Raw genomic sequence first — 18273 nt, 5'->3', positions numbered from 1 at the left:
CCGAATATATTTTATTAGCACAAATATAACGCTTCTGCGACAAGGAAAACAAAATGCATGTGAATTCACATAAAGCAAAACTAACGAAACACTTGGGTATCTGCTAATTTTGCGAGTAAATGCACACATTTAAAGTTTTGTATGTCATTCATTGATTTTAAAATGTATTCAAAATAATCAAAAATAAACAAAGGTAGACATAGAAGAGTTGAGTGTGTTAATTACATCATTGATGCTCGTTATTTTTGCATTAGTGGTATCTTGTGAATAGCCGCAACTTTGACTATCAACGCTGTGAAGGACTAAAGGACGTACGTGGTGGTAACCAATCAGAATTTGTAGATAAGCAACGTACGAGTGCACACGATTTTGTTAGTAGTCGGGGTGGGAGTCAGATGCGTTTAATGGCGTTCGTGACTTATGTGCTGACGCATAAAGGGCATGTTCCATATTTTGTAAAATGTGGTAGTTCTGTGATCTTGCAATATTTTCCTGTGTACTTTTGGAGATTTAGCTTGAGAGGCTAGAAATTGATTGTTTAAAGAGGTTACATTTGGTTACATTGATGTACAGCTTGGTACTTTTCCTCTTTTCCCCATGCTTGTCTTTTTGCTTGACCTTCATTTGTTTGTTTGCACTGTCACTTGGAGTTGTCCAATACACCCAGTGTTCTTGTGCCACACATGATTATTAGGTGATAACCAAATGAAATGAAAGACCCTTTTTCATTGTAACAGGTGTGGATTAAACAAAAATATCAGCCCATCACCTGGATCTCAGAAGGAAAAAGGCAACTGGTGATTTCAGGTTACCTGAGCTCATGCTCTAATGGGTCAAGCTGAACATCTTTCTTTGTTGGTGGGGGTCAAGGGTGCCTTGACTGCAGCATTCATTTTGAAATTGTCATATTGGGTAGGGGGACACATGATTTGATATCTGGCTGTAGTATCCCTGGCAGTTAGCACTGATTTGTGATGTCCTTGCCTGCATTTCAAGATTTGGTGCTGTGTGTCTGTGTGCATGTCATTGGTGCTTTACAATGCACTCAGCTGCTGAGGCTATATGGCATTGCCTGCCTCTCACCCTGGCAGGAAGGGCAGGCACTATGGGGAATTGAACCCTGTACCTCTGGTTTCCCAGACGAGCAGCAGTTAACACGGACACATTAACCACTACACTACTGGCATCCCTTTGATTTGATGCGGGTTCAGTTTGGTGCTGGTTCAATTGGAACAAGATTTGGTGCTGGTTCACACAGCATGCTTTGTCAATGGCATCCCAAGAATGCATCTGAAATGTATACTTTAGGTGCATTTCTGCTGGCAAAGCAGGTATCATGGGTAATCTTGAAGAGTTACTCCTTCTGCTGTGATCTGGGTGGTCTCCAGCTTTTCCCCTGTGCCCTGTAAGAAAAAAATTGTAACCAGGTCTCTCCTGTTTGCCTTAAGCATCCATTGTGGACATTTGTGTGATGGCATGTTGGGCCCTGCTGCCAGTAGCATGCAATGCCCTCAGCCTAAAGAGAGAGAGAAGGAAAAAGAGAGAGAGAGGGAGAGAGAGAGTGAGGGAGAGAGAGAGTGAGGGAGAGAGAGAGTGAGGGAGAGAGAGAGAGTGAGGGGAGAGAGAGAGAGGGGAAGAGATGGGGGGGGAGAGAATACGTGCGGAGAGAGAGGCGAGCGAGAGAGGGAGAGTCGGTTCTCCCTCTAGATTCATTCTCCTCTTCTCTTTTTTCTCTCCCTTAGCTTGTGGATAGGAGAGATCTCCCTTTCTTCGATGTTTCGGAGAGAGAGTCTGATCGAGTGAGGGGAAGATGGACTTTTCCCTCCTTTTCTTTCTTCCCCTTCCTTTTCCCTCTTTTCTTTGCTTCTCTCTCTAGAGAGAGGACGAGATAGAGAACTTTGAAGCTCGATTGCGTTAGTTAACGAGTTTCTTTTCCTGACCGGCGAGAGAGCGAGAGCACTTTTCGAGAGAGAGAGAGAGAGCTCGTTCTCTTTCTCTCAGCACTACAAAATTCAGCTTCAAGGATCAAAATTCAGCTTGGAGGCTCAAAAGCTGAAGATGATATTTATGTAGTAGCACTATTGCCAAGAATTCAGTATCTATTATATGAGGGAGGTAATGTATCAAAACTAATGCAGCTAGAGATATCTGCATTCTGTTTAGTTACTTGTAAAGGCATCTTCAGCTTCATTTTGGATTTTACTTGTTTTGATTTTACTAGGATATCACATTTTTGAATAGATGCAGCCTGCACAACCAATATGCCTATCTGATTTTGCTTTCCATTGTGATGCTAGTCCTGGGCTACTTGTTACAGGATATTGCTATATAAACACTGGTCCGCTTTGAGGATTACATGACTCTCATGGCACAGTTCAGTCCCATGTGATAGGTATGTAACAAGCAGGATTTCAAATCTCTCTCACTTTATCTTTAGATAACTGGCTTTCAAGTACTATTGATAAGGAACATGCTGGAAGATTCTCTGAATGAAGATGCTGACAACATGAAGGAAGTTCCTTTGAAGGTTAGTGTGATTGTGAATTGGCATAGTTCCTGTGTTTTGCTGAGCAGCGGTGTGAATAATTTAAAGCTTAAGCTCCATGACTGTTGTATCAGTCAAACACTTCTTGCCTGATGGAGAGAGTAAGGTAATGGCAGATGTGTGATCTACCAATAGTCATCATGGAGATGCTGTCAAACCCTATGGCAATGGGATCAGCTGTCCTTGGGGAATGTGTGTGAATTTGTTTTATTGATATGTTGGCAGGTCCGTCTTTCATCATTTGCAAAACTATACTGCTAGAAAGCTTTTGGGGTATGGATGATCCATGATCATTTCAGTCAACCAAAGTTTATCAGTTTGTCACAATTTATAGTTTTGATGGCTGAGAACAATGTAACATAAATGTTAATAGCATAGCCATTGGTCACAATGAACCTGAGTACATGTCCATGTATATGTAGTACTCCAGTCTGAGGTTGTGGTATGCATTGCCATATTGGGAGATCAGTGTGGGAAAATAATTAAATTATGTTCCCACACTGCACACTGCAATTCTGAGAATTGCATGCTTTGTTGGTGAAAGTTATAAAGCTGCAATCAGTGATGCCAAAGAAATATATTCTAGGAAAGCCTGGGCTTTGCTGCCCAGGCTGGAGATGCTGTCACTATTCTGGTAAGACTCACAGCCTGCACACTGCTCATAGTCGCCTTAAATGCTGGTGATTTTGTATTTGTGCTGCTGCTTAGATGTGGTGATGATAAGGAGCCTGTTACATATAGTGGTCATTGTGCATCATCTATTGGTTCAGTTGCCTGCCCCAGTGGCACAGTGGCATAGAGAGCTTGTCTTACAATTTGCCTACCCCTGCCCCTGCCCCACCCCACCCCACCCCTGCCAGAGTGGGTTTGAGTCTTTCAAGTCCTTGTTATTTGCACTGGGATGGCTTGCAGCTGGTAGCAGTGGCTGAGCTCAAGAGCAGGGGATGTCAGAGGCAGACATGTGCCTGGAGCCCCCCCCCCCCCCTTCTGGCACCCCAAAGACCCTCGGGTCCCATAAGCATGGAACTGCAAGGGATGCTGGATCCACCCTTGGGATACGGACACCTGCCTGGTCAGAGGCCAGGACGGACCGTGCTTAACGTTACGGCAAGTAAACATTCCCTGCAACATTCTGCCATCCACCTGGGGTCTCACGATCGGGGCTCATCTCCCAACCAATTAAAATATTGTGAAGAAGTACATAAATACTTGGAAAATTGGGCGGTAAAGCTGCAGCGGTGATTGAATGGGCACGTGACGGAGCTCCGGCTGACGGTGTGGCCTGTGGTTCCAGCCGGGTCGGTCCGACACCGTGGATCTGTCCGATACACACCTACATGTGGATATATCGGACGCCCTCAGCGAGCGCGACAAGGTCAAGTTCACAGTCCACACCAGGGTAGGTTGGAGTCGCAGTAAGTCGGCTATTGGCAGGATGAAATAAGCGACCCTGTTCAGATGGTGCACGTGAACTTGCTGCACACCCATAGCTCCAAATGACGTGACTTACTATGGAGGCTGGTGACCCAGCCGGACCTGTCAGAGGCGAGCTCGTGTAGGAAGCTGGTTCGCACAGGTCACGGCGCACGAGCGTGGCCTGATGTCTGCCCGTGAAACAAGCCAGTCTTGCCTTGTTTCAAGCAGCCATCAGCTCAGGGACTTCCGTCCGATGTCGGTCGCTGCTGGCCGTCTCTATGTCTCTGCTGTCCCCCGCCTCGACGATCTGTTCTGTAGATAGAAGCCTGTGCAGTCTCCTGCATTGCTAGATGCATGTTGCCCAGTACCCAGTGGGTGGTTTGGTGAGGCGTGTACTCATGACTCACTTTCCGCCAGACGACGCTGCCCTACTTTGCCAAGCCAGAGTTCTCTGTGGTTCGCCAACACGAGGAGTTCATCTGGCTTCACAACTGTCTGCAGGAGAATGAGCGGTACTTCGGCCTCATTGTGAGTCCAGCGAGGCTCAGACAGATGTGTCAGATGGCAGGTGACAGTCAGGCATACTGATGGTGCTGTGGTCATGCTGGTGAGGTATGCGTGGCCGGTTGGTATCGCTCGGAATGATGTCCGTCGAGACGTCATCAACTAAGGTGCAGTGACCAAGTGCAGTGTTGCAGGCGCAGACGTTCCTGAGGCAGACGTGCCCGAGGTAACGTCGCATTACGTCGTAGAAGATCATTTTCTCCACCCGTCTTCGGTGTTTTATTTCTGAACATCGCGTAGATTGCGTGTAAAGGTTCAAGCTTATGCTGGTGCCTGTCAGTGTATGCTCTTGTCATGTGCACCATGGCTGTTAACTTCGCGGTCTCGTGTTGATTGATGAACAGCTGCGAATTGCCTGGCGCCCGAACTTTCTACACTTAAAACCATATTAATCATCTTTCCCATGGCGCTCTAACTGGCCGGGTTTTTGGCAGATTCCTCCGGCGCCACCTAGACCGGACTTTGACGCGTCCAGGGAGAAACTGCAAAAGCTGGGGGAGGGCGAGGGCAACATGACCAAGGAGGAGTTCAACAAAATGAAGCAGGAGCTGGAACAGTGAGCATATGCCAAGTGCCGCTGGGCAGATCGTGTCATTTTCGAACTCTTCTGTCCAGTGTCACTCCTCATGCTAAAAGTCTTCCAAAGGCCTCGTCGAGATTTTGCAGCTAGTTCTAGCGCATCGTACGTCCGAGGGCCGTTTTTGCCAGTGTGCATCAACATCTGCAAATTTACTTGTTGATTTAGTTTACGAGTGTACTCACAGAAGCTTAGTCAGAAGTGTGATACATAATCCGTGGTCGCTAAGTCACGGAGTATTGTTTAAGTAGCATAACATTCGACCACGGTTGATCAATCTTTCAGTCGACATCGTAGTCGGCATTGCCATTTTCTGGCTTTGTTGGCTGCTGGGTGTGTGCCTTCGACGATTAATCTCTCCTGCTGTGTTTGTCCACAGGGAGTACCTGGCTACGTTCAAGAAGACGGTGGCCATGCACGAGACTTTCCTGACTCGTTTGGCCTGTCACAACGTGTTCCGTGAGGAGCACAACTTTACGGTCTTTCTGGAATACGATCAAGATGTGAGGACACGTCGCGGATGCGCCGTAGGGAACCTTAGAGTCTTGTATTGTAGCTCCTCGTCTTCGGAACGTATAACGATGGTGAATGTGTCAGTCGAAAAATGCATTTGTCCATCACTGTTTGCCGGTTTATGTTGATTTACCATCTGCATACTGGGTTGTGTTTCCATTCTGTAATTGATGAGAACTGTTGCTGTTGTGTGATGCTGCTGCATGCGGTGCATACTGGTCTTTTGCTTGCAAAAAGTTCCCTGTATTACGTGTTTGTGTTCATTGCACGTCTTCTTGCTTATCTCACTACCGCGGGAAGTCTACACAGCTTTGTACCATCGTTTAATGCTTCCTGATGGCAACATGTGGTCGACCCTCGAACGACCGCCTTGCCGACATCCAGGCGCTCAGACCACTCCTCCACGTCCGCTCAACACCCGCCTGCTGACTGTGGACTGACCCACCCACTGACTGGGCTGACTCACCTGCTGACTGTGAGCTGGTCCTCATGCTGACTGTGGATTGACCCACCCGCTGACTGTGGGCTGAGCCACGTGCTGACTGTGGGCTGACCGACGTGCTGACAGTGGGCTGACCCACTTGCTGACTGGATTGACCCACCTGCTGACTATGGGCTGGCCCACCCGCTGACTGTGGGCTGACCCACGTGCTGACCGTGGGCTGACTCGCTTGCCGACTGGGCTGACCCACCTGCTGACTATGGGCTGATCCCAGCACGGCTCCCAGCCCAGCGGCCGGACCTAACCGCTGCGGCTCTTGTCACCAGCTGTCGGTGCGCGGCCGGAACCGCAAGGAGCGGCTCGAGGGACTCATGCGCTCGTTCAGCAAGACGACCGACGAGCTGCTGCTGCAGGCCACGCAGCGCGACGTCGACGAGTTCTTCGACCACGAGAAGAGCTTCGTGCTCGTCTTCCACGAGCACATCAAGGAGGCGACGGCGCGCGCCGACCGTATGACGCGCAGCCGAAAAAGTTAGTCATGTGAGAGGAAGCAGAGAGCCAGAGCGAGTGGTGGCTGTTGGTTGTCTGTAGGTCGTGGATTCTGACTGGTGCTGGTGGTAGCGACTTTTAATTGGGTTGGAAGCAGTGTAGAACAGTGTGCGATCCAGCCTATTATTTTCCGCCTCTGACTAGCTAGACACGTGTTATCTTTGATGAGAAAAATAGCTGAAACAGTTCGGTCACAGTAATAAAAAAAAACGCTGCGCCATGTTATCATGCGAAACTCATAAAATAACCAGCTGTCAATAACCAGGCAATAACCAACCACGTTCTCAACTCACAAATCGCTTGTGGTTCCCGAGCTGGCGAAGAAATATGACCCTATTAACGCCGCCATAGTCATTCGAAACACGTTCAGTCTAACATGGCGAGATTGCTGTTCGGCGTTGCGCTCTTAGGCCGGGTGCCGCCGCCGCCGGGCACTGCGTGCGGTGCTGACCGGCCGCTGTGCCGCAGACGTGGCCGACTGTTACATCAAGGTGTCGGGTGGGCTCTCGCTGCTCGGCACGGTCGAGAGCAACGAGCTGGACCGCTTCCTGCACAGCGTCTCCGAGATCTTCGAGAAAGTCAGGGTGAGGCGTCCCTGTCGGGGGAGGTCCCTGGAGGTGATGCATGGCGCCATGTCTTGGTGGATGTGGTGGCCAGGCGATATAGATGGCTGTCTGAGATTTATAATGCTGAGTTCGGGCTCTTGGTCGTGCTTTGTCGTGGTTTTTATCATGTTCTCATTGTGCTCTTAATTATTTTAGATGCGTTGGTCGCGCCGTTGGTGTTATTTGGGTAGCATTGGCCATTTGGGAACATTCTGCCTCCCACCATGCCTCGACCATGCCATGCCAATGGCTCAACAATCGCTCAGTGAAGGTGTGATCGCATCAAGCAGTCATTAACGATACCCCATCAACGCATCGTGTCGAAACGTTCGTGCTTGGCGCCGTTCTTGCCTGCTGTCGGCCTTCTCGGTTCCCTCCCATAAACCCCGCCATCCCCTCCCTCCCCCCCCCCCCGCCCCCTCGCGACACCCCTGCCCCGCGTCACGCGCCGCTCTCCCGCGGCCGCCGGCAGAAAATCGAGAACCGCGTGACGAGCGACGAGGACCTGAAGCTGTCGGACCTGCTGCGGTACTACCAGCGGGACGCGACGGCCGTCAAGGCGCTGCTGTACCGGCGGCTCCGCTGCCTGGCCGACTACGAGCAGGCCAACAAGGGACTCGAGAGGGCGCGCGCCAAGAACAAGGACGTGCACGTGGTGAGTGGGGGGGGGGGGGGGGGGGAGGGGCGTGTGTCGGTGTGGGGAGGGACGGTGCGACGCTTGCTGATGTGTGGTGCCCTGCTGGAAAGCCATCGCCGCGGAGACAGTGTCGTGTGCGACGGTTTGGCGAGGTGGTGGCTGACGTGGGAAGAGACGCAGGTTAGGGCTATGGAGAGTTATATTTGTGCGTCTCCACTGGCTCAGTCGCCTCGAAGTTATCATATCGTTAAGGCTTGAGGTAGTTTTGAACGGATACGTCCTGGCCTTCAGGTCATGGTAGCATATCCTGTATTGCTGATCGACATTTAATTATTGCAGTCATTTTTGAGGCAGAGTAGGTCTTTCCTCCTAATATTGCGTCATGGCTTTGTAGGGACCCACTCCGTCTTTGCTGGGCTTACGAAGTATCCGACGCGCAACATGTCTTCACGTGTTGTCATTACGGGCGCTGAGTTCATTTGAGACAATATTGTCTCCCCCTGTTCTGGTTTTATTGGAGTCAACGAACTTACTACTTCTTGAAAGGCTTAGCCCCTCATATTTTTCATGTTGGAATTCTTAGTTGGGATTCTTTGTTCTTCATGCCTTTGGACCTTGCATATATGTATTTGTATTTTGCGTGGTGTGTTTGTTGGCTCCGGGTGCCAATACTGTGGCGATAAACGCGCCTGCGTTAACCGCTGCGCGTCTGGGAAGCCAGAGGTACGGAGATCGATTTCCCGTGGTGCCCGCCCTCCCCGCCAGGGTGGGAAGCAGGCGACGCCGTTCAGCCTCAGCAGCTGAGTGCGTCACGAATCCTCAGTGGCACCCGACACACTGTTTGTTGCCCCCAGTATCCTTCTGCCGGCTCGTATCACTTGTTCTGGATTGCTGGCCGGGCGAGCGCTGCTTTTGTCTCGCTAACCGCTTTTCGCTTTCATGCCGCTTCTAAAGGCCGTGGATGTCGTGGACGTAAGTTGGCTATGGGCAGGGTGTCGTGCCTTATTACGTTGGCAGCGTTCCTCCGCCCACTCGGCGCACTATCGGCGTCTCGGAAGTTACAGCGTCAGCTAAATGGAAGCCCCCAGACTTAAAACAGCAGACTGTCACGTGACGGCCCCGTAGCATGTTCCGATCAAAAGCGCTAAACGCCTTGTTTGCTTGGCATTCCCTCGGTTTTAGTCATCTTACGGCCTCGCCTCCCGTTTCTCTTGGCCGTGTGGCCTCGTGGTTTCTCCCATTCATGTTGCAAAGCTTCCCGGCAGAGCCATGCGCATGTGCCGTCTGCGATAGAGAACAGCGTTTGTAAATCGTTAAGGAGGTATGGGAGCCGACTTCAGCGCCGCTGACGAGCTTGTAGTGTCTGCTGAGGGATCTGGATGCTAGGGTTGCTTGAGTTGACCAGGTGTCGTGCTCTCGTGTTGGCTTTGCGTAATGCGGTGTGCCTGCTGTTACAGGCGGAGATGGCCCAGCAGCAGGCGTGTGAGAGATTCGAGCATATCTCGGGGAAGGCCAAAGAAGGTGAGCTCTCTGGGAACTGCTGCATGTGGCGGCAGTGGCGATCGCCCGGTAGTAACGCGTGAAACGCCGCTGCATTACAAATCCAATTCGTTTTAATGAATCTCTTTAGTCTGTTAAACGATCGGTTACGCTGCCAGCTGTGCAAATCCAGACCTCACTCCTCTGTGGACGCGATTCTCGTTTCCCTCTGCTCAGTCCACGCATCCGCCGCTGCGCGCGTTGAGTGCTCCCTCACGGCGCTGAACGCCACGTGCCGCGTGTGCGTTAGCGCGGTGACGTGATGGACGGCGCCCGGCTGCCGCGAACGCCTCCAGCTGCCGCCGCGGCCGCTGTGGCGGCGCCCGAACGTCATGGCTAATCGGCTCCCGGTGCCGGCTTTGTGCGCCGCCGGCCGCTGAGAAATGGCTACATGCGTTCGCCGTTTTACTGCTCGCCAGCTGCGTGGAAACTTATTCCCCTGTTGGTCTTCGCGCGCTGGCTCATTTCGCTTGATCAGGGATGGTTGGTCATTGTTGTGTCTTTGTGGGAGAACAGTTCCTAGGCCTGAGACGCACTGGGATGGGGATAGATGAATCTTGCGCAATGGAACCGTTGTCTTTTTATGGTTTGATCCTCGTGTTTTTTTTCTTTTGTTCGTCTAGGGGTGGGGGGGGGGGGGGGGGGCAGCCAGCCAGTTTCTCGCAGACCGCCGGCAGGTGCAATGGACTGCAACCATTCGCTCGTCGTCCTTCAGAAAAAAATGATCTGTCGTTGGCCAAACGCATCGCATGGGAATGGGACTTTCGGATGATGACATCCGTAAATTGTGACTTGTCAGTGCCGCCTTTGAAGGTTCCTAATGAATGAAGATCTTATATGAGATCTGACTACGACTATAACTCCCAAGAGATGGGGATCGTTCCGTGTCTGACTCAAAACTCCATTTCTGCATAAGTCAGCTTGCTGACGATTTGGATGACTCAGTGAAAATTAGGTCGATTCCGCAGTTGATGCCGTTTTTTCATGAGTTGATTGCGAGTCAAGTACAAGTCTGGCTAAGAGCAGCGATCAAATCGAGGAGCGGACTTATCCTAAATCTACAGTTACTGAAATGCTCCGACATTTTCTTTTTTGAAAAGCATTTAAGTGTATTAGCGATGTGGAAGTTGTTTTGGGGATGCACTGTCGAGTGTTGAGTATGTTAAGTGTGCTCAGGCCCATATGGCGTCGTGCAAGTGTTCCTTCCGTGCTTGCTGTTGACATGCAGCTCTGGAAGTCTGTGCGCTCATTTTCAGAGCTGAAAAGCTTCAAAACCCGGCGGGTAAAGGCATTCAAGAAGCATCTAGTGGAGCTTTCTGAGCTGGAGATAAAGCACGGAAAGGTAAGGAGCGGCCAAGGTGGTGGAAGTGCACCGGCCTGAATCCAGCCCGGGGAAGGGCACCACTATGAGCCCCCGAGCCGTTTATCGGCGCGTCTGCGTCACGCTCGCGACAATGCTAAGTCATCGCTGCGGAGCGGGGGTGGACGGGGTTCAGTGCGCTGCGCCCTCAGCAAGCATGCGGCTGCTGGGTCGCGACCACCCGTGAAGAACATCTGTTGCATCTGCCGTGGCTGTATTTGGCGCGGTCGAAGTTGATTACATCTTGATTGCATGCTGTCCCAAATGTGACTGGGCTTGCCTGGTGAAGAATAACACGGGAAGCCATGTTCGTCGCAGGCTTGTTTAATGCGTCGCGTCGCAGGTCGCGGGCCTTCGGGCGGCCTGGGAGCCTATCGCCGCCCTGCTTACCGAACCACGCCATATGCAAGCGTTCCGCCTCACGTGTACAAACAGAACGCCCACTGTGCTACCAACCCGCCCGGCCGGAGATGTCGCGGGGCTGGGCGCCGCGCCGCCTTGGGACGGCTGCCTCCAAGCGATTGAGGGCGAGTGATGATGCCGTACCTTCTTTGTCTGCGTCAGGCCCAGGTGGACATGCTCCGAGGCTGCATAGCCACGCTGAAGGCAGCCTCGTAGGTGGACGGCCTTCGGGCTCTGCAGACGTCATTGCCGCGCCTCCGCCCAGAGGGGGCACGTCACCGCCGGCCTGGCCCGGTCCCGCTGACCCGACCCGACGGTCGTGACCCACCGGGCTACCGCGCCGTCACCCCGCCGTCGCCGTCTTCAGGCGGCGTCGGCTGCCGGCTGTCGGCGGCGGGCGCCGGCAGCCGCCACAGATGTGCTTATTTAACCACGCGCCGCGCCGCGCCCGGCGCTGTGTAGTCTCGGCACGGCGGCTCGGCCGGGCCGCATTCCAGAGGTCGCCGCGTACTTCCCAGGCCGGGACGAGAGCTGTGAGCGGCGCTGGACTTCTCAACGTAATGCCAAACAGCCTTTGAGGCTTCCTATTGGCTCTAAAGGCCCGTCTGTATACGTCATAGGCCCGGGCGGCGGGTGAAGCCGATATGTTCGCGTAATTGTAGGTGCATGTGATACATATTTATTCATATGGCGGGAGATTTATCACGTTGTCTGGGCCCGCATTATTTTGCATGTTATGCGGCGCGGTGTTTTGTTTATGACGTTGTCCTTGTGCGAAAGTATTCGTTCTCAGGAGTGCATTTGCCTTGGGCATGAAGATTATTTCTTAGTGTCATGACCAACCAGGTTTAAAAAGACAACCCTATTTAATGCTTAGCATGAAGTCAGACGATTTATAACAGTCGTGTATTGCTTTCAATGTTGCACGCTATGTATTCGTTTGGCATCGGTGTTGCGCTCAAATTTGATTACGAAGCCCGACGTCACGCCCTGATCCACCAGCGTTGTGACATTGGCACCGTCCTGCAGCGAGCCCCTGTCCACCGCCCGTCCCCCGCGACCCGAGCTTGAGCGTTCACCGATGTCCGAGACGCGCCGCGCCATCCGCCGCGCGCCGATGGTGTGACCGTCTCGCGCGGCGCGTCCGATGGCGCTGCGTTTGGAGACGACAGCGCGCCCGAAGCGGAGCCCCGTGTCCCGGCGGCGCGCCGGCCCGGCTGCCGCCGCCCGCACGAAGGGCCCGGCGCGTGCTAGCGCCTTGGCACACTCAAGCACACTTTTCTTGCCAGCATTCAAACGCGCGACGCCGTGGTGTGGCCGCCGCGTGGCTTTGGTATCAGGGTGTCCACGTATCGTCTGTTTGCCGTGTATTGAAGAATATATTCTGGAATGGCGCGGTGTTCCCGTTCGGCCGGCGCGGTGAGTGAGTGTGTTGGTCTCCGCGTCCCACGCCCCGCCCGCGGCCGGACCGCTGTGCACCGATGGTCGCCGCTTCCTTCGAACCCTGCCCCGTCGCGGCCGGCGCGGTGAGTGAGTGTGTTGGTCTCCGCGTCCCACGCCCCGCCCGCGGCCGGACCGCTGTGCACCGATGGTCGCCGCTTCTTTCGAACCCTGCCCCGCCGCGGTCGGAGCGGCGCGCCTGTCACCGGGCCGTCCTGGCGCGGCGCGCGCGCACAAACAGGACGTGCATACCGCCGCCGGTGGGTCGCTCGCCCCTGATGTCAGCCGGCCGACTGCTGTCAGCAGGGCTGCCGCAACATCCTCCGCGGCCGCTGCGTCACATGGGCCTCTGGTCCCGGCCGGCACTCCCGTGTCGACGGCGGGGTCGGACACGTCACGGCGTCGGTCCGTCTGGCCCGCAGCCCGGCCAGCCCGCTGATTACACAGGGATGTGCTGCAGTTGCCATGGCACCGGCGCCGGGGTCGGCCTCGTGCTTATCGCGGGGGGCTCATACGTTTCATGGGATGATGGTATGGCTTGGCATGCGGACAACAATGCCGGAGCGTGGAGGCTGCAGTCCAGATGCAATCGCAAGCAGGCGTAATGGACGAGCATTAAATTGCGGGTTGAACAGACGTCAGTCGAAAGTGAAGACATCGCTCTCGAGAGATAGACAACTGCAGTGATGCGGCCGATGCTGTCAAGTATATAGCTATCGATACCTGGCAACCATAGTGATAGATATTGGTACCTGTATAAGTAATCCATTATGGCTGTAGTATACTTTTGGGATATAAATGTGTATTACAAGCTCATCCTGCGCCCGGCGCGTAATGGTAGAGGTCGATTAAGCACTCGGTTACCAATGTTTTTCCCTCTTGCTCTTTGATCTTTAAGTTGCGCAAATGTGAGCACCATGCGCACCTTTCCACGCTGAGAATCCGTCGCTCGGCGCGACGCAGTGCACGCCGCCAGCGAAGACTTGAGCTGAACTTCAGCGGAATGTAATTCGATCCTGCGATTGATTCCGTTTTGACCAAATCGGGTTCGTTTATGGCTTCGCTGATCATGACGCTCGTCGGATGCGGAGTTGCCCTGCATAGGTACTGACAGTATGCGGGGAAAGTCCCTTCCGTTTTGAGCATCCCATGACTCCACCGCGACCCACGAAGAGTCGGTGTGGTTAACATGACACTGAAAGTGAGTCACCCAACTAGTTAAACATAGCTTGGGAATCTGTACATTAAGTTGGCAGTGGGTGCTACTGCGGGCTCGTGCCCGCAATTCCTGCCAGGGTGGAGACAGGCGACGCCATGTAGCCTCAGCAGCGGCGTGCGTCGCGCAGCCCCAACAACGCATATGCTCCGGGCTCTGGACTGGGGTTGAAAGGTTCAAAGCCCAAAGAACTGTGCGGTTTGTCAGGCGTGCAAGTTTGCACTATTGTCTTTGGCCAGCCCGTGCCTCAATTATATTCAATGCATTTCCACAGTTTCACAGTTCAAGAATCATAACACGGCGTGGTTATTGCGTGATTCGAATCACTATACGTCACAGTTTAAATAAGAAAAAATGATAAACGGGTGACAAAAACCCACACAAAATACACGAATGCTTAGCGTAGAGGCTGGCGCAGTCAAAGATGTTTGCCGAGTAGCGATACGAAGACTGCTGGGCTCCGAGAGGCGGTGGCGTTTAAAGGTAGGCAGTCGCAGGCGGCAGGCAGACCAAGCTGTTAGGCACGGAAATAAAATGAAGGACATTATAAGCATTAGTGATCACGGTGTCGCATTCATTCATTCATGTAGTTCAAACGCTCGCAAGTCACCATTATAAGAACACTCGGATCCAGCTTCATTTGCTTGATTTCAGATCCGAATAATCCATTTCAACCAAGCTCAGTCAAACATAAATTCGCTAGCAAGACTCGTCATTCTTGAAATGTTTCCGATAGAGCTGTTCCATTTCCCAGTCAGCATTGATGACGCCGTCATCGTGTGAGGCGGCTCTCATGTCACGCTACCGATCGTAAAAGACTTGCCAAACCATAGGGTCCAGGCGAAATGCACGCCAAATCCCTCCTTTACTGCACATGCGCGGCGCAAATGTGTTCCGAACACGCCCCTGGCTCGGCCCAGCCGACTGCGCAGTTGACAGGCCCGGCCACGTGGGTTGCCTGACCCGCGCAAGATACCGCCGAGGTCACGGTCTTATCGCCCGGGGCGGCGGCCTGGCTCGGCCGCCGCTCGGTTTGCCCTCGGATACACCTGGCCGGTGGCGGCTGTCAAAACTGGCGGCCGGTCTGCGCCCGTCACCATGGTGGGTGCTGCGGCCGCACGGGGCCCGGGGTCGGACCAGCTCCGTCTGCAGCTGCGGCTGTCGGATGCGCTGGGGAGACTGACATGCCGCGGACGGCATGGGAAAGGATCCCCAGTGGGAAGCAAGATGCAGGGGGTAAGGCCTTGCGTTGCTTTTGTTGTAAAACAAAAGGGTGGCTAGTGGATGTGCAGAACTCGTGGGCACTTGGTGAGTGACATCAGTAAGCACGAACGGTACGTTAAGCGCGAGTCGCGCTCACGAGATCGGCAGAAAAATTAAGCACGCGATGCTCTTGCTTATTCCTTTGTCACGACATGCGGAAGCATGTCTTCAAGCCTGCAACCGATGTTCGGCATAGATGCTGGGCATCTGCTTCGAACGGCAATATAATTCGCTCGCATTGCCTTTAAATCCGCCGAAAGTGCTCCACTCCTGGGCCGATAACAAACCGTCTGGCACGCTTCCCGTTCACCTAGCGGTATTTTCCTCCTGCATGACCCCAGTGGGGCAGCTCTGCAATACCTCCCAATCTGCCGCGCTGGCGGGAGGCGGCCGAGCACCCCGGCGGGCCCCAATCTGCCCAGCCCCGGGGCCCGGCTGCTCTCGCCGCCGCGGTCCTCCACCGGCCAGTCCCAGGCTCGCGGCGCGCACGAGGCGGTCGGGGCACGCCTCCTGGGCGGCCCGGGCTGGCCACGAGCGCCACTTACCCAGACGCCTCGCATGCCATTTACGGGAGTCATAACTATCGGTGATGCGGACGTGGATAATATCTGAGGCCATTTGCGGCCAGTTCGGGCGTACTCGGTCTGGATGGAGCGATCGGCCGGCGCTGAATAGGGGCAGTTGTGGGGTGGTGCCCTCGTCTGAATTGCCACGGTGGTCTTTTGTGATCACGTCGCCTCGTGGACAGGTGATAAACGAATCTGGGACGCAGTTGTTTCCCACTACGTGTGGGTGCGTCGTTTAACGATAAGCGGCGAGATAACGTTGGAAAACGAAGACGGAGAATACGCTGGCTAGTTACTGATGGTCTGTTCTGGTGGAGAAGAAAGCACTTCCACGTCCCAAAGTGGATATTAGTGAAAGAATTATGACCGTAAGTCTGTCGGATTAGAAATTCATGCGATTACACATTTCCTCTGTGCGGTACTTTAACACCTGCTGGCTGACGGGAGGATTGATTTGCGAACTTACAGCAGCTGGTAGTTAATTAAGGCACTCGTGCTCGCTGACGCATTTACGCAGCCTGCTGCATGCACAATACCAAATGTTGTTAGGTGTCATAGCAGCATTATGATGATCACATCACAACATTTGGACGATGGTAATGTATTCCTTTGCTAAGCAACTGATCTATAGCATAGCTACGCCACCTGCGGTGGCACCATGCATTCTAAAAAAAAAAATGTTGAAAGAAGCTTCACAAGAAAATGCGCACCAAAATTTCTACCTGCAAAAATGCACTGACCCTGCAGAAATTTTACACAGGTTGCAGCGTTATCGATTTGCATAGAATCTCCGCAACGATGCTTCGCTGCCAACCGTGCACGTTGGACTGCTGTGCACGCAGATCCATGTACTGCCAGCTCTCCCCGGCAGGGGCGGTAACCACCAGACCTCCCCGGAGCCGGGACGGTAGCTTTAGGTGCTGCTGGCGCTGTTCGGGCTTGGCAAGGCGAACCACGCAGACCGCAGACTAATAAAATGGCTGGCGACGGTGTCCAATCCGTGCCATATCTGTGTAGTAGTGGTGTTGTTGGCGAAGGGAGACGATGTAGTGTTACTGCTGCTGTTGATGTTGTTGATGTCTGCAATGAACTGCAGCAACCACAAAAACCCTGTGATAAGAGTGTTGCTACTTGCTTTCACCTGCCTGGGCTGTTTTTGGGACACATCCCTAAGTGAAGGATCAGGGGGCCAGGGGGGCATCCCCACTTTTCAAGGTGCTCCCCATTTTGAAGGTTACCCCCAAACGCACACTTTTTCAGATTCAATCTGCATATACGTTACTTTTGTTTTACGTTAAACATGCATGCCGATGACCCTAGTTCACCAGCGGTAAATCGTGACTGACGCGATACTTTATGTGTTAAATGGCAGCATTTTATCCTATCATCTAGGCGAATGAAGATGTTGGTGGTAAACTCTACGTTACTCCGGTGCCAAAACTTTCGTTCTGTTTTTTTTTTAATAGCCTTGGTTCTTTTGCCTGCCTGCTTACAGTTTCCCTAGCTCAGAGTCGTGTAGCTCAATTTGGATATGTTATAGACGTTTGGCGTAGTCCAGCATGTCAGGCAAAACTAGGCTTTCATGTAATGTTGGTGTTTGTTTACACCAACCCCTCATGCTGCAGCAACGTGGTACTCTGAAGTTTTAGATGCACGATTTGATTAAAGTAAGTCTTCAGGAGGGATGCCGGCACCTTCGAGCACGTGCCGGCAACCACTGCGGTCGACAGAGACGACCAGCAAGCTTTGAGTTGGCGGGAGGCCTTTCTGAAGGATTGTGGCCCGAGGGCCCGGGGCTCACCAGGTGCACTTGTCTGGCAGGAGCAAACCAACGCAGTTCGATGCATTGCAAGTGCCGCACAGCGTGTACAATGCACTCGTCTAGTTGTCACGATTCGACGCCCTGTGTTTATAAATGGCCGTGTCAAACGACGGAGATCGGTGGTCCCACACAAGCAAAGTTTGTGAAGAAGAAGGTTGTCGCCTTTCATTGTTGTCTCTGAGTGCTGCTGGCATTGAGCCACGAAATACACATCAGTGTTTTCGAAACGCTTCAGCCTTTTTCTTTCTAAGTTTAGTCCAAACAGCTTGTAGAGCTGTCTGAGACCAGCAGTGGCCCATTTCAACATAAGATTTTGCCTGTATCCGTTCGGGAAACCCTTTATGTGCTATCAAATGCATTGACACTATCACACTGCATCATCGTGGAGACCCTTTTGTGTCCCGCCAATTGGCAGGCGGCGAACTATAATATACACATGATATAGAACTATAATAATGATCAAACAATCAGCCGCCTCTGGGAATCAACCCCAGACACCTACCAACTTCTGGAGTCGGCAACCTTAACCAGTTGGACATGACAGCGGAAAGAGACATGTGTGGAAACGCATGGCTAATACATACCCCAATGATCGGTCACCGAATCGCAATGACTGAGAACCACATGACGGACGTCTGGGGAGCTGGTGCAATTAGTGTTGTGTGATGAGACGAACATTCAATGAGCAGCATTGATCACTCAATCAAACATCAAACATTGGCAATCCATGCCATTTTGTGCGTGATTTGATCAGTCTTTATTTGGGTGTTTCATGAAATTCCTAAGAGATGGATACATTTACCAAACAAATAAGGTA

General features: G+C 52.7%; 1 protein-coding gene across 7 annotated transcripts; it reads left to right on the top strand.

Annotated features, from left to right (window-relative positions):
- The first annotated feature begins 172 nt into the window (after window positions 1–172).
- On the top strand, window positions 173–11517 carry LOC119093275 (sorting nexin-6). 7 transcript variants are annotated; one of them, XM_037216213.1, is made up of 13 exons: window positions 173–193; window positions 2438–2527; window positions 3840–3944; window positions 4379–4489; window positions 4960–5081; window positions 5482–5605; window positions 6384–6588; window positions 7075–7190; window positions 7684–7866; window positions 8803–8820; window positions 9306–9369; window positions 10644–10729; window positions 11312–11517. In XM_037216213.1, exons 2-13 carry the CDS (start codon window positions 2471–2473, stop codon window positions 11363–11365), a joined length of 1245 nt encoding a protein of 414 aa, XP_037072108.1. In that variant the 5' UTR covers window positions 173–193; window positions 2438–2470; the 3' UTR covers window positions 11366–11517. The 7 variants fall into 7 exon arrangements, with proteins under 7 accessions (XP_037072108.1, XP_037072102.1, XP_037072109.1 ...); XM_037216207.1 differs by lacking the exon at window positions 173–193 and adding an exon at window positions 223–311; XM_037216208.1 differs by lacking the exon at window positions 173–193 and adding an exon at window positions 305–351.
- Window positions 11518–18273: the final 6756 nt, after the last annotated feature.

This window comes from Pollicipes pollicipes, unplaced genomic scaffold (genome assembly GCF_011947565.3).
Source record: "Pollicipes pollicipes isolate AB1234 unplaced genomic scaffold, Ppol_2.1 Scaffold_4002;HRSCAF=4701_pilon_pilon_pilon, whole genome shotgun sequence".
Lineage (NCBI taxonomy): Eukaryota > Metazoa > Arthropoda > Thecostraca > Pollicipedomorpha > Pollicipedidae > Pollicipes > Pollicipes pollicipes.
The sequence above is the reverse complement of the archived record's forward strand: the minus strand, read 5'-3'. Positions and strand labels throughout refer to the sequence as shown.